Genomic DNA, 22,260 nt, shown 5'->3' on the forward strand with positions numbered 1-22,260 from the left:
ATTTACATAAGAAAATATTTCACACTTGGGGAAATGGGTTTTGGAAAGGCTGGAATCTCTTATCTGGAACTAGGGAAACATGAACTTTTCAATTCTCTCCGAGTTACTTACATTCTCCCTGGCCATTGGATGGCTATTCTGAGTTTATGCTTGGAGATGCACTTTCTTTGTCATCTCCCTCTTCAACTCCCTCATCTAACGAAATCATTTGGTGAAGAAAATAATGTGCATGTTTTCACGGTTTTCTAATATGCTGGAAATAGGGATTCATGGTGGAAAGCTCAAAAAGGAAACAGCAAAACTAGGGAAATCCATTATTAACACTTGGAGTGAAGTTCTCAGGAGGCCAATTTGATTTCCATCCTTTTTCATCAGTACCTCTCTGTCCATGGCTGGAACACTGGATGGCACAGCCAGCGTTATGTTTGTGCATACAGAACTATACTACAACTGCCATTCAGTACCTCCTTGAACTGCTGTAGTTTGTTCTGAAGTCATTCCCTCACCAGTGGAGAATGGAATGGGAATAGGAGAGGAGTCTGTCTATGTTCCTGTAACCCAAATTGTTTGGTACAATGTGGTGTAGTGTTTTGAGCACTGGACTATGATTCTGGAGACCAGGGTTCAAATCCCTGCTCAGCCATGGAAACCCGTTAGATGACCTTGGCCAAGGCACACTCTGACCAAACTGCATTCATTCTACAGTGCAGATGCACCAGAGAGGAAGGGAGGGGAAATTGTAGATTATATTTAAGGAAGGTAAGTGAAGGAAATGTGCAACTGCTGCAGAGATTAATGCAAGATCCATTTGAAGGAACACAAGATCCAAAGAGAGCAGATATGACTCACATCCCAGACAAGTGATAAGCAGGAGACAAAGAATGCGCCCCCTCCACAGAGGGGCGTTCCTTAGCCCCTTGGTCATCCCAATGCCTGGCGGTTACCAGGCTTATTGCTGATCAGACAAACATGGGGTTGTTTGATCTCGCAGATCCTGACCTTATGCTTTTTGCCAACCCTACCAATTGTTTGAGTTTGTTTAATAAAGTTGTGGCCTTTCATCCAGCTCAGTTTCATGTGGTTATTTGCGTCAGCCTCCCAGGCAACATTTTGCCATTCTTTTTAGTGCCGGCGAAGCACCAGATTGGTTGCAGCGTGCGATTGCCGCAGCCCCAATCTGGTAAGGAAAGGGGTGGTGTGATTGCTCCTAAGTGATTGAAAGATGTTGTGATATGAGCCACAAGTATACTTGGTCTACTTCCTCAGATGCAATGCAAAGGTAATACAAAATCCCTTTGCATACTGATATTCCAGACTAACATGGCCATATCTCAATTCTACCCCTTTACTTTGTGTGTGTGTAAATGAATAACTAGAGCCAGCATGGCATAGTGGTTTGAGTGCTGGACTATGGCTCTGGAGACCAGGGTTTGATTCCCAGCTCAAACATGAAATCCACTGGGTGTCCTTGGGCAAGTTACATGCTCTCTGCCTCAGAGGAAGGTAATGGCAAACCTTCCATGAGAAAATCTTGCCAAGAAAATCCCATGATTAGGTTTGACTTAGGGTCACCATAAGTTGGAAATGACTTGAGCTGCCAGGGTTCATTTCATACTTTTTGGTTTTTAGTATTTAGGGCCCTGTGCTATAATCTCTCCCCATACCTGGAAGCTTGACTATTATGTCATGCATCATTAGAAATTTAGATTTAATTCTCACTGTATTTTTGTTTGCTTGTTATAAATCAGGGGCTTTTTGGAAGCCAGTGTTAAGGCAAACATTTCTTTTCAGCTGAAAGTTTTTTTCCATAAATCGGGGATGGGGAGTTACGGTTGGGAGGCTCAGAGGAGGCTCCGGGGCCAAGGGTTACAAGAGACTTCACCAAAGATACACATGTCCTATCTTAGACTCGGTGCATGCAACTGAATTGCAATCAGTTCAGTTCAACTCCAAGCTTATCGGCTGATTGAAATAATCTTCTCTCTCTATCCTTCTCGGTTTATCAGATAGCAGTTTTTAATTATTATTTTAATTTACTCTTTCCTTCCCTCCTAAAAACACATGTGGGGGCAGGCATCATTGTAGAAAAGTTATTCCCCCTTCTCCTCTCTCATTCCCTTCTAACTTAAGACTTGTGTAGCACATTCGTGCACTAGCTTGCACTTGTTTGTTAGTCCCCCAACTAGAGCTAGACCCACTGAAGTAATGGAATTTACATAAATGTTGACTCACCATTAAACAATAGATTCAGTGAGTCTGCTCTAATTGGGGCTAGCTAATAGAATTCAGACCATTAATTGAATTTTTACAAAATGAAAGTCACAGGATATGTAATTGATTGATTAATCAAGTTTAAACACATACAATTAGATTCCTTTAACTGAGGGTGAGCTGAGTTTTAAACACTTCCAGTTTTATTACACATGCATAAATAAAGCAGACATCCTGGGAATAAGAGCATACGAGGATTTTGCTCCATTGAGGATTGTCTTTACAATTGAATTTAGCTGATTCTCAGACTGAACACAGGAGACCGAATTTGCAGTCAGACGTCTGTACCTTGCTAGGCCTTCAGTTTGGAAAGAAGAAAAATGCACCCAACTACAAGAATGTGTTTGGAAAATGCTTACTATACCTCACTCTTTAATGTGCACACATGTATATGCTTTAGTCAGTGGGCCCATGCAACCATTAATGTGCCCAGCATTAATCCATTTGTTTCAGCAAAGAGCACAGGATTGGAACTCTGCATCTTTTTTTAAAAAGTCCTTCACAGACCTGGCAAGGAACAGACTTCGAAGTGAAAACCAAAAGAAACCTGCCAGAATGGAGTTGATCCCTAGAGAAGATAAACATTAAGCAGGAACTTGTAGCACCCTTAAAACTACCTCAGAGAAAGAAGTTGGTACCATAAGCTTTCATAGATTTAAGTCTATTTCCTCAGATGCATGGGCTGGAGCAGACCTTTATAACTCTGAATGTGCTAATCCATGTGTGCATAAGAAATGCAAAGCTTGTGGGTATGGTGATAAAGTGACATGGTCAGTTTTGACAACAGTTAATGGGGGACAAAATCTGGAGTAAGGATGTTTCCTAAAACCATGGTGAGTAGCTAACCATATGAACGATGGTGGAAATATTGGAATGTGGTGTGGGAACCAGAAACGAGATGTAATGAACTGGCAAAGAGAGTCCTCACGAAGTTACGGGGTTAGCTACTGTTATGTGTACCATGCCTTTGTCCCAGAATGATCAACGTTAAACTGCATTTATCACCTCATCACCATCCCCACAAGTTTCGTATTTCTATGGATATTCTCACACAGAGACTGCTATATAAATAAACATATTGAATATAGTGGGGTAGTAAAATGGTGTCCCTTATGTTGTTCTTGTGCACCTTCAAGTCATTTCTGACTTATGGCGACTCTAAGGCAACCCTAATGTGGTGTTTTCTTGGCAAAATTTGTTCAGAGGAGGTTTGCCATTGCCATCCTCTGAGGCTGAGAGTGTGTGACTTGCCCAAGGTCACCCAGTGGGTTTCATGTCTAAGTGGGGAACTGAACCCTGGTCTCCAGAGTCTTAGTCCAACACTCAAACCATGACATCCCACTGGCTCTCAATATACCTTATATAAAATGGCAAAAACAAGATTTTCTTTTTGGAATTTTTTTTGGGGGGGGGGGGGGGGACGAGGAAATATTTTCAAACCGTGAGAGGTGGAATCTGTGGATGCAGAATTTGTGTACATAGAAGGCCAACTGTAATATATATTTTATACATTTTTTTAAAGTTTCTAAGTTTCTGAATGCTCCAAAACTTATGTTTGCATTACAGCTCCCAGAACTCCCCTGCTGGCAAAAGGGTTCTGGGAACTGTAGTCCAACATTTCCGCCCAGCTCTGATACCCATCTCTTCTTCGTTCCTCCACAACACACAGTTTAATCATTTTTCTTCTGCCTCTTCAGTAAGCCCACTGCCAGTTGCATTTCAAACAAAATAAATGCCTAGGTATCAGCAAAACAAGAGGAGATGCTTCTCCGGAGGCCAATCAAACCCGAGGAGCTTTGTGTTCCTGCTGACCTGAAAGCAAAGAACAAAACCAGCAAAAGACAGCAGGATTTGGTGCATGTGTGTATATATAAGTGGAGAAACAGCAACTGGCAATTCAGTTTTGCTTTGCCAATTGCCGTGGGAGAGACGATTTTGCAGATGTGCTTTTTGGAAAACCTTCCAGGCTCAATGGCAAGATGGTGCTGCATGGCAGCGATGGGGAAAATGCTGGCTTGGCCCTTTCCTAGTGCGGCCTCATCAATCTCTTGTCCCTTTCGAAGGCTTTCAGCAAGCTGTTCTTATTTCCCCTGGCCCCGCTGAGAGCTAGAGGTGGAATTATTTTGTCCAGCGTGTGTTTCTGCTCTTGCAGATGGGTACAACATGAGCAAGTCCAATCCTCTTGTTATTCAAAATGGCCAAGCCATTCAGAGCTCCCACACCACCTCCTCTTCCCAGTCCATAAAACTATCTAAGGCAGCAGCAAACAGGGGTGAGGAATGTGTTCCTCCTCCCATCAATATTATTCTTTCAAATAAAAATGTCCCCATGCCTGGCTGGGGAGGCGTTTCTTCAACCAGCAAATGAACTGGAAGCTGACTTCTGATTTGTGTAGGGGGTGTCCACACTGCATAACAAAAGCAGTTTGACAGCATTTTAACTGCCATGACTCTATCCTACTGAATCCTGAGCAGGACATTTCTTTGGGCCTAATGCTGTTTGTTGTATCCTCCCTGTCTGACCTATAACTTCTCAGCTGCCTTAAAAGTAAAATAACTCAACTGGACAATGTCTTTGCTATGTTCTTGCTGAGCTGGGGATCAAAACCTGGTCTCCAGAGTCTTAGTCCAACACTCAAACCACAACGCCACTCAGCCTAAGTACCATGGGTTTTTATGGGGAAGCTTATGGGGAAAGTGTGGGGCTGGGGAGAAACCAAAATCTGGTGGGAAATCAACTGATTTTTCTACTGAATCTCCATGAACAACCCAAACAGCCACAAAATGTGTTAGTTTGAGTCATCTGAGGACAATTTTTGGTCACGAAAAAAATCAGCTGAGATTTCCCCCCATTTTGCAGAAGATTTTAGGGGCTTCAGGAATCTCAGGGCAAGGGGAGAAAATTCAGGAGCTCCACGCAGTCTCTAGGCTAGACTTTCCCCACCTCTGACTTACAACAAGGAGAAGAGGGGCTTGAATTCACTCCAGAAGATGCTGTGGATCAGCGCCCCCAGTAGCTGGGGATCAGCCCCCAATTCATCTCTGATCGCAGGTGGAATTGGTATATATGTGCTTCTGTATAATTTCATACTGGGATGAAGGTGAGGAAAAAAACAAAACCACGTTCTTTGCCTTGTAGCTGTGGAAAGTCCCTTGCTTTGCCCTTCAAAGAGCAGTAGCAGCCCCTCCTGCTGAAGAAATCAAAGGTTTAGCCTCCTTCTCATTAAAGCAACAGAGAGGTCAATGCTGCTTTCCTTTTCCTTATTTCATGGGGGAAGCAGTAGGGAAGCACACACAGCCCACAGGAGCCCAGCAAGACTGGCTAGTTATTCAAAAAGGTGTGTGCAAACCCACCCAGTGCTTCGAATTTGTAAACATCCACACAGCACACTGTGTAGTTATGCACAATCTGTGCAAGAATCATTCTTACACTTGCAAGAATTCTCACCGATAGTACCAGAAAATCTTTGGCCATCAAGGAGCAAAATGTTGTGGCTGGCTGCATCTGCACTGGGGAAATAATCTGGTTTGCTCTGGTGCCACAACCAACTACAGTTCCCAGAATTCCATAGCATGGAGCCATGGCAGTTAAAGCAGTGGCAAACTAGATCATTTCCCCAGTGTCTTTTTTTTTTTTAAATCCCTGCTGAGCAGGGATTCAAAAACTGGATTCCAGAGTTGTAGTCCAATGCCCAAACAACTGCCCAATGCTGCCTCTCTAAACTTTAATAGTAATGTATTAATAACATAACAAATACATTTTGCAGTTCATTCTTGGACTAGATTCCTGTTAATGGTAAAGACTGGTGTAGCCTATGGTTATATGCTTTTAAATTTATCAAGGAGGGAGGTATTCAGTACGTTTTTGTGCAGTTCCTTCTTTTCACAGGCACAGCAGCTTCACAGAGGTAGCACACAGCCCCATGGCCATTTAGTGTCCAGGGGAGATGTGGGAAGCCTAGCATTGCAGCAAGATGTTTAGTGGCACTTCACCCACCATGAAATGGCCAGATGTTGAGAAGATGCTGGTGGGTGATAGGGAAAGGGGCCCTGTGTAAGGACGGGTGTGGAGCACTACGTTCCAAAAGTGTCATGAAGGGTTGTCATCTTAATGTTTTAACATTAATAAACTGTCTTTATTAAATGATGTCATGCCAGTGCATTAGCATAAATGTTCATGTTTCCAGAATCTGGTGGGTTACAAACCCTACAATGTATGCCAACTGACAGAGAGGATATTCTGCCTCTGTAGTCGCTCTTCAACAGGTACTCTGATGATGAGACATCCTCCTCTGTTTTTGGCATTATCATTTTAACTCTGATCTTTGCACATCTCTGAAGTGTAATTCATTAAGATTGGGCCATTAACAAGCACCCCCCTAGTGACATCCCCATGTTTCCCCATCACACCTTTCTTAGCAGATTCTGATACAGGGAGATTTGAATGGAAGAGATTAGAGTTTGGATTGCATCTGAGGACATACCTGGAGATGATTCATTTAGTGGGATTAAGGCAGTCAATTTCTGGATGGTCTCTAAGCAGGCCTCTTGTTCCTTCCTCATTAAACAGTCTGGATGCATTGAAGTAGCCTGCAAAATAAAGAAAAGGGCTGATGGATTGGATCCAGGATCTCCTTTCCACAGACCAGTGCAGGTGCCTCTGTCCAGTTACTGGGGATCCCTTCTCCCCAGTAGACCTCAGAGCTCACCGGTTCAACAGGATCTCTCAAACTGTTTGCATTTTAGACCCATTTTATGGCAAGAACATATTTTTCCAGCACAATTATGTCATGATAATCTGCTGTTTTCTTTCTTTCTTTCTTTCTTTCTTTCTTTCTTTAATTTTTTATTGTATTAAAATCAAAACAAAGAAGCATAAAAGAAAACAATCACAAACACTTAACACATACATCAGTTCAAACATACATCAATCACAATACTAACTCACTAACATAACACACTAACATAACAACTGTACTTCGTAACTTCTTAATAATTCTATATCTTTTTTATTTTTAACTATGTACTTTCTTTATCTGCTTTGCTTACTACTCCATGACCAAAATGAAAGACTTCTATATCCTAGAAAGTAAAACTCTTAAATCATACCATTTTCTCTTATTATTAATTAATGTATCATCCTCCCATAAATTAACATTTTATCTATCTACGTATATTATCTTTATTCTAACGCAACATACACACTTTTGCCTTCTTCTTCTTCAGTGTAAGACGTAATCCCTGCTTTCCAATCTGTTTTAAATTTGTCTAAAGATTTCTTATTCACTAAACGTGTTAATTTATCCACCTCATAATAATCATGTAATTTTAATTTCCATTCTTCCAATTTTGATATTCTGTACTTTTCCATTATTTTGCATACATTCTGCTGTTTCCCACTTATTCAACAGACCATTGGCTGGTGATGGCAGTGGTGCATTAAGAGCACTGTGATGTGCAAAATGAGAAAGAGGGGAGAAGAAAGAGGTTCTAGAACAGTGATCCCCAAACGTTGGTCATCTAGGTGTTTTGAGCTTCAGCTCCCAGAAGCCCTAGCCATTATGGCCAGCAATAAGGAATTCTGGGAGCTGAAGTCCAAAACATCTGGAGGACCAAATTTTGGGAACCACTGTTCTTGAATATGAGAGGTGAAAAGGCATCATTAGACGTGTGGCTGCCATTTTCAGATAAGCAATTACAGATTTCTTTCACTTCGCCTAGATTTATATTTATCCCATTATGCAATTGATTAAACATTGGTCTGTTGCCACCTACATTTTGGTCTTCCTGCTGTTTCACTTTCAAATGGCTCTGGTTGCATTGTTAGTCTCGATTTTATTTTGCAGGCTTCTCATTTCTTTTACCCTCCATGTCTCTTTGAATGCCATTCAAAACCACTAAACAAATTTGCATAATTATAATAATTGGAAAGTTTCTTAAAAGCTCTCTCCTTGCTCCAGTCTTCGTTTCCTCTGCCCACCACTCATGCAGAGCAATGTGCTTCTTTTAATGTTCCAAGTACAATTGCTTAGCACCATGTCGCGAAAAATGATCCTGCAAGTGCAGGTTTCTTTGGTCTCAGCCTCTTGATTTTACTTCTTTCGCCTCAAGGATGTTTACAGCTTTCTGCCTTCAATTGAGATAAATGAGTTTCCATTTCCCCGGGGCAGAACGCCAAAGATCTGTGCAGAATGCAACACCGTGAGATGGATAATACGGGACAGGGAAAGACAGGTGGAATGAGGATGAAAGTCAAACAAATGTTCAAAATCAAAGTACCCAAATCTCCCAGGGAGCCCAGAAAAACGTTTGACTGGCAGCGTCCTTGCTGTGGTGATAGTAACAGATTTGATTGGAGAGAAACCACAATGGTGGAAGATGAATTCATCAAAAAGAGGATGTTGCATGCCAAGGCATTCAACATTCTGTTGAAATTAGATGGTTGGCTTGCAAAAACAAGCCATCTAAAGCTTAAACAGATAAAAAAAGCTAGGCAAGGCAATCAAACCCCTACCTACCAGGGAAAAGTGGAAGATAGGGTTGGGAAGATTACGATAATAGATGTCATGAGAGGTCCTTTTCTAAGTTTGGGGATAAGGCAAATTGGACCTGCTTCACACGCTGCCTTTCAAAAACAACAACAACAACCCTACATGTATCACTATCTAGTGACATCTACCCATGGCAATTACTGGAGTGGTTAGTGTTTCCCAAACTTGTTCCTCCAGGTGTTTTGGAGTTACCAGCCAATTTGGTCAATAATCAAGAATTCTGAGAGCTGAAGTTCAAAACATCTAGAAGACCAAAAGCTGGGGAAACACTGATCTATATCTATATAAGAGCCCTGGTGGCGCAGTAGTTAAATGCTGGTACTGCAACCACAACGTTGTGAGTTCGATCCCAGAGGACTCCAGGTTGACTCAGCCTTCCATCCTTCTGTAGGTTGCTAAAATTAATACCCATCGTTTGGGGGCAATTGGCTTACATAAACTGCTTAGAGAGTGCTTAGTTCATTATGAAGCGGCATAGAAATGTAAATGCTATTGCTATTGCTCTATATCAATAGGAGGTACCAGATGACTGTGTTTGTATTAGGTGTCCACACTCACAAATGTCTGCTAAAACCATCTCTAAAAGAACAGATAGACTGGGTTTGAAGTAACTAATACATGCCATCTGCACTCCTCACAAAGGCAGCTGGCAGCTTGATTTTTCTGCCACAAAGGCTGCTTGATTGTGCTTTTGTTAACTGTCTTGATGGGAAAGTAAATTATTACCACTTGCAAAGTCTTCAGGCAATGTGTATCAACAAAAAGGAATTAGAACTTTTTCAAGATACCACCATTGTGGAGCCAAAGGGGCAAAGAGGATATAGTGTGATACGTCTGGTGGAAAGGACAAAAGACCGGCACCCTGAAGATGCAAATATGCAGGTGAGCTAAGAAAAAAGATATAGAGAGCTAAATCATGTGTAAATGTCATGTGGGCCTCCACATGTGGTTGACCTGCAGCTCCCAGCTTTCCTTGACTGTACAGGCTAGGGCTCATTGGACCTGCAGTCCAACAACATCTTTTGTTCTCTTACCCTGATGTAAATCCAACTGATTTTCCCCCAGCCCTTTGTAAGACACCCCCCTCACTGCAGCAAGCCCAAATACTTTCATTTTCCACTGGGGTCTTTCTCAAAATGGCCCTTCATGGTCCTTCTCAAAACTTCCCATCACCATTTTGAGAAGAGCTGCCAAGGAAAAGTAGTTATTTGAAGGTAGCACAGATTCTGGGGTACTCAGACCTCCAGCTCTCCTGTTCAAGAGGCATTTTTTTTTTGGAGAGGATCCATTTTTTAAAAAAGAAACGTTGAAATGTTTCTTGGTCACTTTCCGACGTGGAGATGATGAAGGAGCATTGCCGAAGCCTGACGAGAAAGCTTTAATTGGTTTGGTAATTAAATTAAAGCTATCGTGCCTTTGGCTTTTAAACTCATCCATTTTGGCACTAGCACGGTGTCCTGAGAAGATCCCTCTTCTAATTGCCTCCCCAGAGGTTTTCTGAAAAGGGAGGGATTTTTGTTCTCGTTGTTATCAGAATTAGCAATTGGAGAGGGGAGAACTAGGAGTAGAGTTGGCAACTGGGATTTCAGAAACAATCAACTTTTCATTGGTGCCGTTCCTTTAAAAGAAGAAAATAAAAAAAGAGCTTTGAGATGGGAATGGTGATGGGTTTTGTCCAAGATGGCAAAGCTCAAATCTCTTCATTAGAATAATTATTCCAAAGGATGATGCCCAGATTTCAAAGCAGACAGAACGCTAATCTTCTTAATACATTTTTGTCTCTGTTGCAACAGGGGATGGCATAAAAGCACACCAATTCAGAACAGACTGAAGTTGGAAGCAACAAGACAAAATGTACGGGACATTCCAGTTCAACAAATTAAACTCAAAGGAAAATATCTCGCTTGGGGCAAAAATGACGGAGAATGTACATCAAGGGGAAGACTAATGGAAGGACTACAGAGGGAAATACAGGAGAAAGAGATGGTTATCAAAGTCATCCTTTATTTGTATGTTTTCCCAAAAATGAAGGCTCTAAACCTTTGTTGATTGGGGGTGCATCTGCACTGTTGAAATAATACAGTTTGAAATAATGCAGGTCCAAAACACACGGCAGAAATAATCCAGTTTGAGACTGGTTTAACTAACCTGGCTCAATGCTAGGGAATTCTGGGAACTATAGTTTTGTGATATATTTAGCCTTCTCTGTTAAAGAGCTTTGGTGCCATAATAAACTACAATTCCCAGGATTCCCTAGCACTGTGCCAGGCAAGCTGAAGAAATAATCAAATTGGATTATTTCTGCAATGTGTTTTGGACCATAGAAAAGAGGTCTTGGATTATTTCTGCAGTGTGCTTTGAGTCACAGTAATGACACCATTTTAACTGCCATGGTTCCATCCTACAGAATCTTGGGATTTATAGCCTTGGGATCTGAAGCACCAGCACTCTTTGGCAAAGAAAGCTAAGGACCTTATAAAACTACAATTCCCAGGATTCCATAGGATCGAGTTACAGCACTTAAAGTGATGTATAACTGTATCATTTCTACAGCGTAGATGCACCTTGGGTTCTCTTTCCTGTGTGCACCTTTGTTCCTGGACAAGCATTCATTTTTGTTCACAAGATTATTTTGGCATTCTTAAACTTAGGGGGGAAATCTACGGAGACTTTCAATATGAAAAGAATGGTATCACATTGAACTATTCTAGAAAAGGGTGGAAATAATATTTGAATATATATATATATATATTCAATGGTAGAAAAATATCTTTTTTGAAGGCCAAGAAATCCCGATGAGAAGAATGCTGCACTGATAAGAATCCTTGCAATTTGGGACTTAGTTGCACAAAAACTGTACATGAGTGTTTTGTACAGAAAATAGCATTTTCAGTGTTGAAAATAATATTTTTCTGGGTGAAACAGCCACATGAGAATTTTGCACAGAAACAAAATTGCTAAAACAACCCATTATTTCCTTTAAGAAGAAAGTTAATGATAATTACATTAATCAAAAAATCCTAGAAAGACACAAAGAAATGTATCGCAAAGAAATGTATCTGACTTCACATGAGTTTTAAAAGGCCAGGTTTGATACGTCAAGGCTTCGATTAAGAAGTACACAGAAATTGGATCTGGCCACATTTGATCATTTGGTGGTTGGGACAGAATTCTGACTTACACAAAACACTTACAGAAAAGAGAGCTGTGACCTTGTAAGTCTGACTTACACCATCGTAATTCTGTAACAGGCAGCATTTTCTGTGTCAAAAACAAAATTTCTGAACTGAAAACTGGCTTTCTGTAAAAAATAAAATAGCATTTTATGCAAGAATCTTGTTTTCAGCAATTTAAACATGCTAAAAAGTGTCATTTTTGACACAGAAAATACTGTTTTCCTCTCGGAAAACTCATTTTATGGGCAGAAAATGGTGTTTTCTGTGCAAACATGAAACCCACCTGCATTTTTGTGCAGAATAAGTCTCAAACTGTGAATCATCTAGATTTCTCATCTTCTGGATTTTCCAACACTCAGGAAACCCATTTTTGAAACATATTCTTCCATTCTGTTTATGGATCATCAGGGTGCTACTCTTTCCATCACAGTCTGGGAAGCACAATTATTTGCATAATGGTTACCCATGGGGACTTCTTCATGTGCTAGGGATGGAGGGAATATTTGATGATTCGGGATGGAAAAAGCAAAAAAGGGCTTCTCAAGTGTCAGGAAACCCCAACAAGGAGAATCGTCCGGAAGACACTCTTGCAGTTCCCCCAACCAAGTCTTGAAATAGACCCCAAAGGCTACTGTCACCATTGCAGCTTTGACCATGTAGCAGCCAGATAGAGGACATCTGAAGATCATTGCTCAGGATGTTATGATCGATGGCTCACAATGATACAGGCATCTTCCAAGACCTTCCAAGGGCTCCCTAGAAATCCCAGAAGATAACATAACCACCATGCAGCTGCTATCAGAAAACGGCCAGCGGTGATCCTCAATTGACCCCCACTGTCCATCATGACCCCCTTTCATTACATGGCCATCTTTTTTGGGGGGAGCAGCAAAAAAGGGGAATCTATGGAAGGCGACCTTCTCCTCCTGTGAGAATTCAAGGATATAGCCATGTTAATCTGTTGAATCAGTATGTAGAGAGATCTTGCAGCACCTTTGAGACTAACTAAAAGAAAGAAATTGGCAGCATGAGCTTTCAAAGACTTCAGTCTACTTCCTCAGATGCATTTCTCAGTTCCACTCCACCAAATGCATCTGAGGAAGTAGACAGAAGTCTACAAATGCTCACGCTGCCAAGTTTTTTCTTTCAGATAGTCTCAAAGGTGCTACATGATCTCTGTACCCCTGTGAGGACGTCTTCCAAAACCACACAGTTTTCAAAGGTTTTCTTGCAGTAGGAAGGAAACCAAAAAAAATATCCCTCTGCCCTTGCAAAATTAATATTTTAACATTCTATATGCAAAGAACATCGTTTAATTAGAAATTAATTAAATAAGTTCAAAACTTAACATATTTGTGAATTCCACACATGGTGTCTCTCACACAATCACAGGCGCATACCACAATGCTCACAGGTATGCACACACTCTGTCGTGCTCTTTCATATTTTAGAAGACTTGCACACAATACCCATTTACTCTCTCACAGTCATGCAGAAACATTCATTCTCCTGCATATATACACAAGCACTTGTACAAGTACGTCAAATAGAAATGAAGAAAGTGACTGGACATATAAGTGTGACAAGTGTGAGAGATTGTGTATGAATGCAAATATTTGAGGGAGAGAGAGTCAGGAAAAGAGCATGACTATGTGTGTAAGAGAAAGTCAATCACACACCAACTGAGGGTGACTGTTTCTTCAAAGCAGGCTTGCCACTGCCATCCTCTGAGGCTGAGAGTGTGTGACTTGCCCAAGGTTACTCAGTGGGTTTCCATGGCTGAGCAGGGATTCGAACCCTGTTCTCCAGTCAAAGTCCAAACTTACCAGTACGTTCCTAGGGCTGAGCAGGGATTCGAACCCTGGTCCCTAGCATCATGGTCCAGCACTCAAACCACTATGCCGCACTAGTTCTCTCCATCCCCTGTGTGTGCATATATGTATATTTTAGACTGCATGCATTTGGCAGGGCTGGCAGGTTTTTGTCATTGCTTTACTTGTAAAGCACCATGTACATTGATGTGTGTGCATGTGTGTGTGTGTGTGTCTGTGTGTGCTTTCAAGTCATGTGTCAACTGATGAATTTCACAGGGCTTTCTTGGACATGGTGGTTTTGCCACTTCCTCCCTCTGAAATATCCCATCAAAGCACTATCTAAGACTTAGCTTAAATCAGACAGGATTGTACATCAATAAAGCAATACAAATAAACAGTAACAACAATAATAAAGTACTCTGGGGAACATGAGCAGCAGGATCTAATGCTGCTCTTGTGGGTTTCCTGTAAACATGTGGTTGGCCATTTTGGGAACAAATATCTCTGAAAAGCTCTGACTATACGTTTTTCAAAAATTATTTTATTACTCGTCACTCAACTGCTTTTTAATGCGTTCACGGATGCCCAGCTGCAGACTATGCTTCTTGCAGTTAGTAATGTATTCAAAATTTTGGCAGCTGCCAGCCAAAATCCTGCCTCTATATTTAACCTTGGCGGTTCCTGCCATGGCACTGGGCGGTCGATGCGGCACAGCATCATGAACAAGGCCTGCCTCTGTGTACTAGCCGGGAATGAGCGCACACTATGCTTTTAGCATCTAAAACAAATCCTCAGCATTCTCCAGATCAGATCAGATTAGCTCTGGCTAAGTCAGAACAATACAACTGTCCTGCTAGTTTTCTTTGATCAAAAGACCTAAGCAACCCAAACAACCCCTCGCAAAATCCTGAGGAAAGAAGACGCTATCAGGGTGTATTGCAAAAAGAGGAGAGATTCCAGATTTGAATGTCCATCCCCTGGTGTAAAAATAAAAATACGCTCCCTGAGATTAGAAGAGCAGCAAAACAAAGAGACGAGTTCTAGTCCAGCTGGTTTAGTTTTCAATTTTAAGAGATTTTTTAAAATACACACACACACACCCCTGAAATTGAAAAACTAACCTATTAACACATATATGCATTGTTTAAAATGCAATTCTAGATTAGCTTTTTGATCTGCCGAAGTCCTTTTCATGTCTGGAAGATGCTCACATCTCATTCTGCCAGGCGGGTAAACTAAGGGTGCACCTTCACTGTAAAAATAATGTCATCTGAAACCACTGAAGTTCCATCCTATGGAATACAAGGATTTGTAGTTTTACAAGGTCTTTAATTTTCTATGCCAAAGTGTGCTGGTACCTCACCAAGTTACCAATCCCAGGATTCTGTAGTATGGAGCCATGGCAGTTAAAGTGGTGTCAAGCTGCACTATTCCTACAGTGTAGATGCATCTAACCCAAAGCCTCAGTTCTTTTGAAGCATTGCACTGAATAGGCTGACAAAACGTGTGTGGCCTTTCAACCCCAGATCAGTAAAGGCTGTTGAATTTCAGGCGTGTAACTACGGGGATGGGAGAAACTGAGGACACTATTCTCTTCCACTAAGAATTATGTGCCTCTAAGGAAAATTTCCTTCCGTTAAAAATTTGTATCACTGTGGTAACTAAAATATCGCTTGGGCATTCTCAATAGGCACCCACAGAGAAAGGGCAGACAAAGTAACCAGGAGAATGTGAACATGGAATATAGAAGTGTTCTAGGTGCAAATGATTTGCAAGGTCTTATTCTCTCCAATGCTCAGAAATTTAAGGATTGAAGGAAAAACTTATTTGGAAGTCAGAATTCTTATTTGGGAAGACAATGCCCTCTTTCCCTTGCACAGCTACACCTTGCTGGATTTAAATAGCAGAAATAATGGGGGTATGCACACACAAACATACACCAAGGCTGCTGCCACATTGCAGAATTAATGCAATTAATTGACACTGCTTTATTAGCCATGGCTTCATCCTATGGGATCCTGGGATCTGTAGTTGGCTGTGGCACCAGAGCTCCCTAACAGAGAAGGCTAAATATCTCACAAAACTACAAATACAAATTGTGGAATTCCCCAGCATTGAGTCACGGCAATTAAAGCAGTGTCAAACTACATTAATTCTGTAGTGTAGCTGCAGCCCCAAGTAGGATCAAGGACTTATATTTGGCACACAAAGTGAAATTCAGTGAGATATAGTGGGTACTTTCTTGTGCAAAAAGGCTATTTAACATGGCTGCAAATCTGTATCAGCTACTTAGAGAAGTGTACTTAACTAAGCATCTTCTCTTGGTCTGACCTCCACCCCACAAACCTGAAGGAAATATCATTCATCCATGTCTCATTTCCAGCAGAATTGACCTCCTTCTCTTCATGCAGCTGATATCCAGTAAAGACAGTTGGTGGTGAGTTACGATCATGCCAAAAGGTCACACTTGTGACTAAGCAGCCATCTTAAATACAAACTGTCCCATATTCATGACTCTCTTGGTTAGCTTCAATTAGATGCATTAATTACATTGTTAAATGATGAGTCAGGCTGCAACAAATGCTATGGATTCCATGAGTGTTAATTCAGGAATTTAGAGAAGCTAACAGAAAGGAGTTGCATAAAACGTATGCAAAGCACTGGAGAGAATTTTGCATTTCTTCATGGCCTAACATATGCAAAGCTTTAGGAAAATGTGGGACGCTAAGGCAGGAGATGGGAAATATCGACTGAAGTAGGATTGATCAACATGACTCAACTCTTTCTCTGCCATTATCTTCCCAATTTTTCCTCCCTCTCCCAATAAAATCAGCTTGTCAAAATATCCAAAGCATATCGAAATGCACCCCAAAACTGGAATTCAAGTGGATAGGGCCATAGTTCTGGTGGAGTCATAAATACAATTGTGGTTTACTGTGGAATTAATTGGAAAGTTCATACTATGAAAAATGTTTAGCTTTGCAGGTGGCGTTTCCCTTATCCAAAATGCCTGAGATCAGAAGTATTTTGGAATATTTGCATATACATAAACACAAAATTCATTTATGTTTCATATACACACACATAACCTGATGGTATTTTTTTACACAGCATTTTTAATACTTTTGCACATGAAATCTGTGTGTGCAGTGAACCATCAGAAAGCAAAGGTTTCACTATCATAGCTTCCCATTTAAAAAAAAATTGGATTTTTGGAGCGATTTGGATTTCAGAATTCCAGATAAGGGAGACTCAACCTATATTTATCAGCATCAAGCCTGTCTCCTTCAGGCAGTGCTGCTGTATGAATTTTGAATGGATTGTATATTTCACCATTCTGGTTAGGTCATTTTGAAAAAATGCATCCAATTCCACATGCTCTCTTCCACACTTCATGGAATAAGTGAGGTATATGAAGCCACCTGGTAGATCCAGCTAAATTATTAGTGTTAATAATACTAATTATTATTCTCCAAGGTATCTCAAGAAGTGTCTTTTCCCCTTCCTTCTGTTGAAAGCTTTTAGCTGGAGATACCACAAGCAGAAACGGAACCCCATGCAACACATGTGCTCTACTTTAGATTGCATCAATGCACTTGAAGCACATGTTGATCAATGCTGCCACCACTCCAAGCTTGTATCAAATATACTCAGAAACATTCAGTGCACTCACAGAGGCAATGTGGGTCCAAATACATGTTTCAGAGAAAGCAAGCTGTCAAGAAACTCACGACTCAGAGCCGTCACATCCTCCCACACTTGTGAATCACACACCTGCATGTGTGGGTGTGATGACATCAGCAGGTGACATCATCAAGCCAAGCAAGATGGTCTTCACAGACTGCTAGGAAAGGTAGGATCTACTGGAAAATGAGCCCCAAGGGATAATGGCATTATGGTCTAATTATGTCCTGCTGAATTCCTTCTCAGCCACTGCTATTTGAGGGTCAAGAGACATGTTCAGTATCTTGGACAGCTCATTTAAAGTCAACAATAAGAGCATCATCCCCTTTTTAACAGTCCAAGTGGAAGGACAACAGCTATTGCAATGGACCTACTAGGGAAACTAATGCAAAAATTGTTTGCTAATTTATTTATTTGGAACACTTATACCCCACTCTTCAGCTACAAAGGCTCTTGGAGAGGCTCACTGTTCTCACAAATGTGAACATTCTCCAAAGAACAACAGAGGACACCTCTCAGAGATGAGAAGGAAAATAAGAAAAACACTTTCTTATTCTCCCATGTGAGAATGAGACAAGTAAACTTTTACATCCCTACCTGAATGTCCTCTACCTGAATGTATTCACAGACTACAGTCCATCAGCAATGGGTTGAACAGAGATGATGGTTTCTTGGCACACTACACACACTTCAACACTCTCTAACCCGCATCCTCATGACAACTTCAACACATACCCCTCTCTGCATTCCAGTACCCATTCATATAGGGCCTGAGCAGATGGGCCATGATAGCACAGAGTGATCCCATGCTATCCTGGCCCCAGTGCTTACCTGGGTTAGTCCTGGGTCAGCGTGTGAATGGAGGCATGTTCACACACCCATCTCTGCACTGACCCAGGACCAGGACAGGTGTGTGCTCCTTACCTTGCCCTGTGTCGCCCTGTCTGGGAAACTCCTCCCCACCTCCCGTTGGTGCATTTAGTGTCGAAACCGGGTGTCTGGCTGCCCCCATGTGGCCAGCCATCCCATTTCTACATCAGACAAGGGGCTCCTGAGGCAAAGCAATGGCCAGTAAGGTACGGAGCATGGGGTGGTGGTGCAAACACCCAGGTTTTTCTATGGAGTTTCTCAGAAACTATGCACAAAACCAGGGCTATTTCAGCACAGAGTAAAGGCTCCTTTGGATCCACATATTATCATGCAGGATTGAGCCCAATCCCCCCCCCCTCGAGGTTTTTGACTTGCATCATCTGATTTAGACAATGCAATGCCAGGGGGAATCTGAGCTTTTTTGGCCTGTGTGAACATCCCCAAGATTACTTATTCTCCTTGGGTTTATGCAACATTCTTTCTCCTGCCTTTGTTCCCCAACAACCATTATCAAAACAGTATCCGCCAAGAGACGTCCACCTAGGCAGTGAATAGATGAGTGATACCCATCCATAAAATGGGCAAATAAGTGTTTCAGAGAGGAGCAAATCAGTGTTGTTTGTCCAGGTTTTATAAATATTCCTATTTCTTTATTCTCCATTTCCCGACCAACTTGATCAGACCCTCTTCCCTCAGTCTTCGCCAGCAGCGTCTAAATGAGCCAACAGGACTGTTAAGCTGGCTGCTGATTCAGCACTCAGAATTCAGGAACAGGCTTATTATTGCCTCGAAAAGTCTCCCCCTGATACTTGTTATTAATAGCCGACTCTGAAATATCTGCAGGCAGTCTGTTTTCTTTTCTCACCAAAGCTTACACTCTATTTTCCCCCAGTTTTTCCCCCCGTCTTTTCAATAGCAGCAAAGGTATCACCTCAACTGTCCAGAAGAATAATTTCAAATCCTGCCCTGTTTGCTGGAATGGCTGATGGAGCAAGTTGGAGTGGCTGGGTACCAGATCCAAATGTTGCCTTACATGTCAGAGTCATGAATCTGTTTTGAGTTTTATTCCTGGCCACAATATTCCAGATAAAGCCTGACCAAAGCAGAATAGAGTGGCATTATCACTTGCCTTGATAAATCATTTGGTCTTAAAGATGCTGTTAGATCCCCCCTTTCCTTTTTATGCATATGCAACAGTTAAACTTGTAGAACTCTGCTGACACAACTGTGAATTGACTGCAAACATTACACCATGTCAAAAAAACAACAACAACTGAACGTGGTAAGGGAAATTACAAATGTGCAAATCACCAACAGAATGCTCACTCTCTTTTGAAAAACGTACAATGAAGGAGGCTCATCCAGCCATGAAGTAGTTTATTATACTGTCAGTGTGTTTATGGTCTTTCCTTAGTGGGAGGGAAACATGTCTTTAGGTGAGCACATGATGAACCATTTCGGTATGTAAGAGCTGTAGAAAGAGGACAGCCCATCCAGTATCTTGTAAGCTTTTTTTGGAATTGGTGAGATAGGATAAAGCACCTTTGCTCTTCCAGGTATTTTGGACTACTGTTCCCTTACCACACTGTCTGGGGCTCTTGGGATTTGTTGACTGTTGTTGTTGTTGTTGTTGTTGTTGTATATATTTCTATCCCACCTTTTCTCCAAATTGGGATTTCAAGCGGCTTGCAATGATTAAAAAAATTGTTAAAAATTCAATTGAGGATTTAAACACCAATTGAAGTTGAAAACACCAGGCATGTCCAAGATTTCCCACCACTGCGATAAAACATTTCTTCTCTTGCTGTTGTTGTATGTACTGTATTTATATCCCATTTTTTTTATCAGCTCAGGACTCAAGCTGGTTTCCAGCAGATGCAAAAAAAGAGTTAAAAATGGAAAAATGCAAAAGTTTCAAAGTGCTTAATCCATCACAAAAAAATTAAAACCAGTTAAAAAAGAAATCCTGGAATTTGTAGTTCAGCTGGGCACTAGAGCTCTCAGACTGAGAAGTCTAAATACCATGCCATGGAGCCATGGCAGTTAAAGTAGGATGAATAAATAAATAAATAATAAAACTCCCCCCCCCCCCCTTTTTTTAAAAAAAAAGTAAAAGATAATAGTTCTGTAATTGTGTAGCGTGAATAGATCTGAGCCTTCATTACTTTGTTGTTGCTGTTGTGTGCCTTCAAATCATTTCCGACTTATGGCAATCATAGTGTTTTCTTAGCAAGATTTGCTCAGAGAGTTTGCCTTTGCCTTCCTCTGAGGTTGAGAGAGTGGGACTTGCCCAAGATCACCAAATGGATTTTCATGGCTGAGCAGAAATGCCATAAGTTCTTAATGACTTATGGTGTTGTTGTTATTGTTGTTAACCACCCTCAAGCTGATCCCGACTCATGGCAACCCTGTGGATGAGACATCTCCAAGACCCCCCTATCCTCCACTACCCTTCCCAGTTTCTGCAGATTCATTACCATGACCTCCTTATTTGAGTCCATCCATTTAACATGTGGTCTTCCTAATTCCTTCCTTTCCCCAACATTATTGTCTTTTCTACTGTGTCCTGTCTTCTCATAATGTGGCCAAAGTATGACAGCCTCAATTTAGTCATATTTGCCTCCAGGGAAATTTCATGCTTGATCTGCTCTAGGACCCATTTGTTTGTTCTTTTGGCTGTCCATGGTATCCTCAGCACTCTTCTCCAGCACCACATCTCAAATGAATTTATTCTCTTTTTGTCCAATTTCTTACTTGTCTAGCTCTCTCTTCCTCACATGGGAATGAGGAATACAATTGCTTGTACAATTCTGACTTTCAAACTTAGTCGTTTGCCTTTGCTCTTTAGGACCTTTTCTAGGTCTTTCCTAGCTGCCCTCCCATTCTTAGTCTTCTTCTGATTTCTTGACTGCAGTCCCTGTTCTGATCTATGTTTGATCCAAGGTATAGGAACTCTTTTACTATTTCTAATTCCTCATTGTCTACACTGAACTTATGAAGATCCTCCGTGGTCCTTATTTTTGTTTTCTTTATGTTCAACAGTAAGCCTGCCATTGCACTTTCTTCCTTGGCCTTCCTCAGTAGTTGCGCGAGGTCTTAAATGTTTTCTGCTATTAGTATGTTGTCTTCTGCATATCTTAGACTGCTGATGTCCCTTCTTCCTATTTTCACACCTCCTCCTTCTTCTGTATTCATGTTGAAAAGATAGTGTAACAGGATGCATCCTTGTCTGACCCCTTTGCCAACTGGGAACCATTCCGTTTCTCTGTCTTATGTTTTAACCATTGCCTTTTGTCCCGAGTATAGATTCCTCATCAGGATTATTAGATGTGTTGGAACTTCCATGTTTTTAAGGGCATTCCATAGCCTGTCATGATCTATGCAGTCAAAGGCTTTGCTATAGTCTATAAAGCACTTATGGTGACCCTAAACCGAACCTAATATGGAGTTTTCTTGGAAATATTTGTTCAGAGGAGGTTTGCCATTGCCTTCCCCTGAGGCTGAGAGTGCGCGACTTGCCCAAGGCCACCCAGTGAATTTCCATGGCTGAGCAGCAATGCTATACATCGTTTCCAATTGACATGAACCCGAAGCCAAACCTATCATGGGGTTTTCCTGGCAAGAATTGTTCAGAGGAGGTTTGTCACTGCCTTTCCCTGCAGCTGAGAGCATGTGATTTGTCCAAGATCATCCAAAGGGTTTCATGGTCAAGCAGGAAATTGAACCCTGGTCTCCAGAGTCATAGTCCAATGCTCCAACCATGTTACCTTAAACATGGTTAAACCAGATCTCTTCTACTGAGCTCCATGCGCTCCCCATCTGCTCCTCTATGTTCTCCCTGGCTGGTATTGATCTCACAGTGTTTCATCGCACCATGCTATTTGTGCATGAGAGT

The 22,260-nt window shown here is 41.4% G+C and overlaps 1 protein-coding gene across 8 annotated transcripts in view; it reads right to left on the reverse strand.

Moving 5' to 3' along the window:
- ADCYAP1R1 (ADCYAP receptor type I) overlaps positions 1–22,260 on the reverse strand; it is a 121,034-nt gene that overhangs the window by 52,478 nt on the left and 46,296 nt on the right. For all 8 annotated transcript variants that reach the window (XM_042472194.1, XM_042472193.1, XM_042472192.1 and 5 more), the window contains exon 3: positions 6,755–6,860. In XM_042472194.1, coding sequence (XP_042328128.1) covers positions 6,755–6,860 — 106 coding nt within the window. The remainder of the gene's footprint in view (positions 1–6,754; positions 6,861–22,260) is intronic.

This window comes from Sceloporus undulatus, chromosome 6, assembly GCF_019175285.1.
Source record: "Sceloporus undulatus isolate JIND9_A2432 ecotype Alabama chromosome 6, SceUnd_v1.1, whole genome shotgun sequence".
Taxonomy (NCBI): domain Eukaryota; kingdom Metazoa; phylum Chordata; class Lepidosauria; order Squamata; family Phrynosomatidae; genus Sceloporus; species Sceloporus undulatus.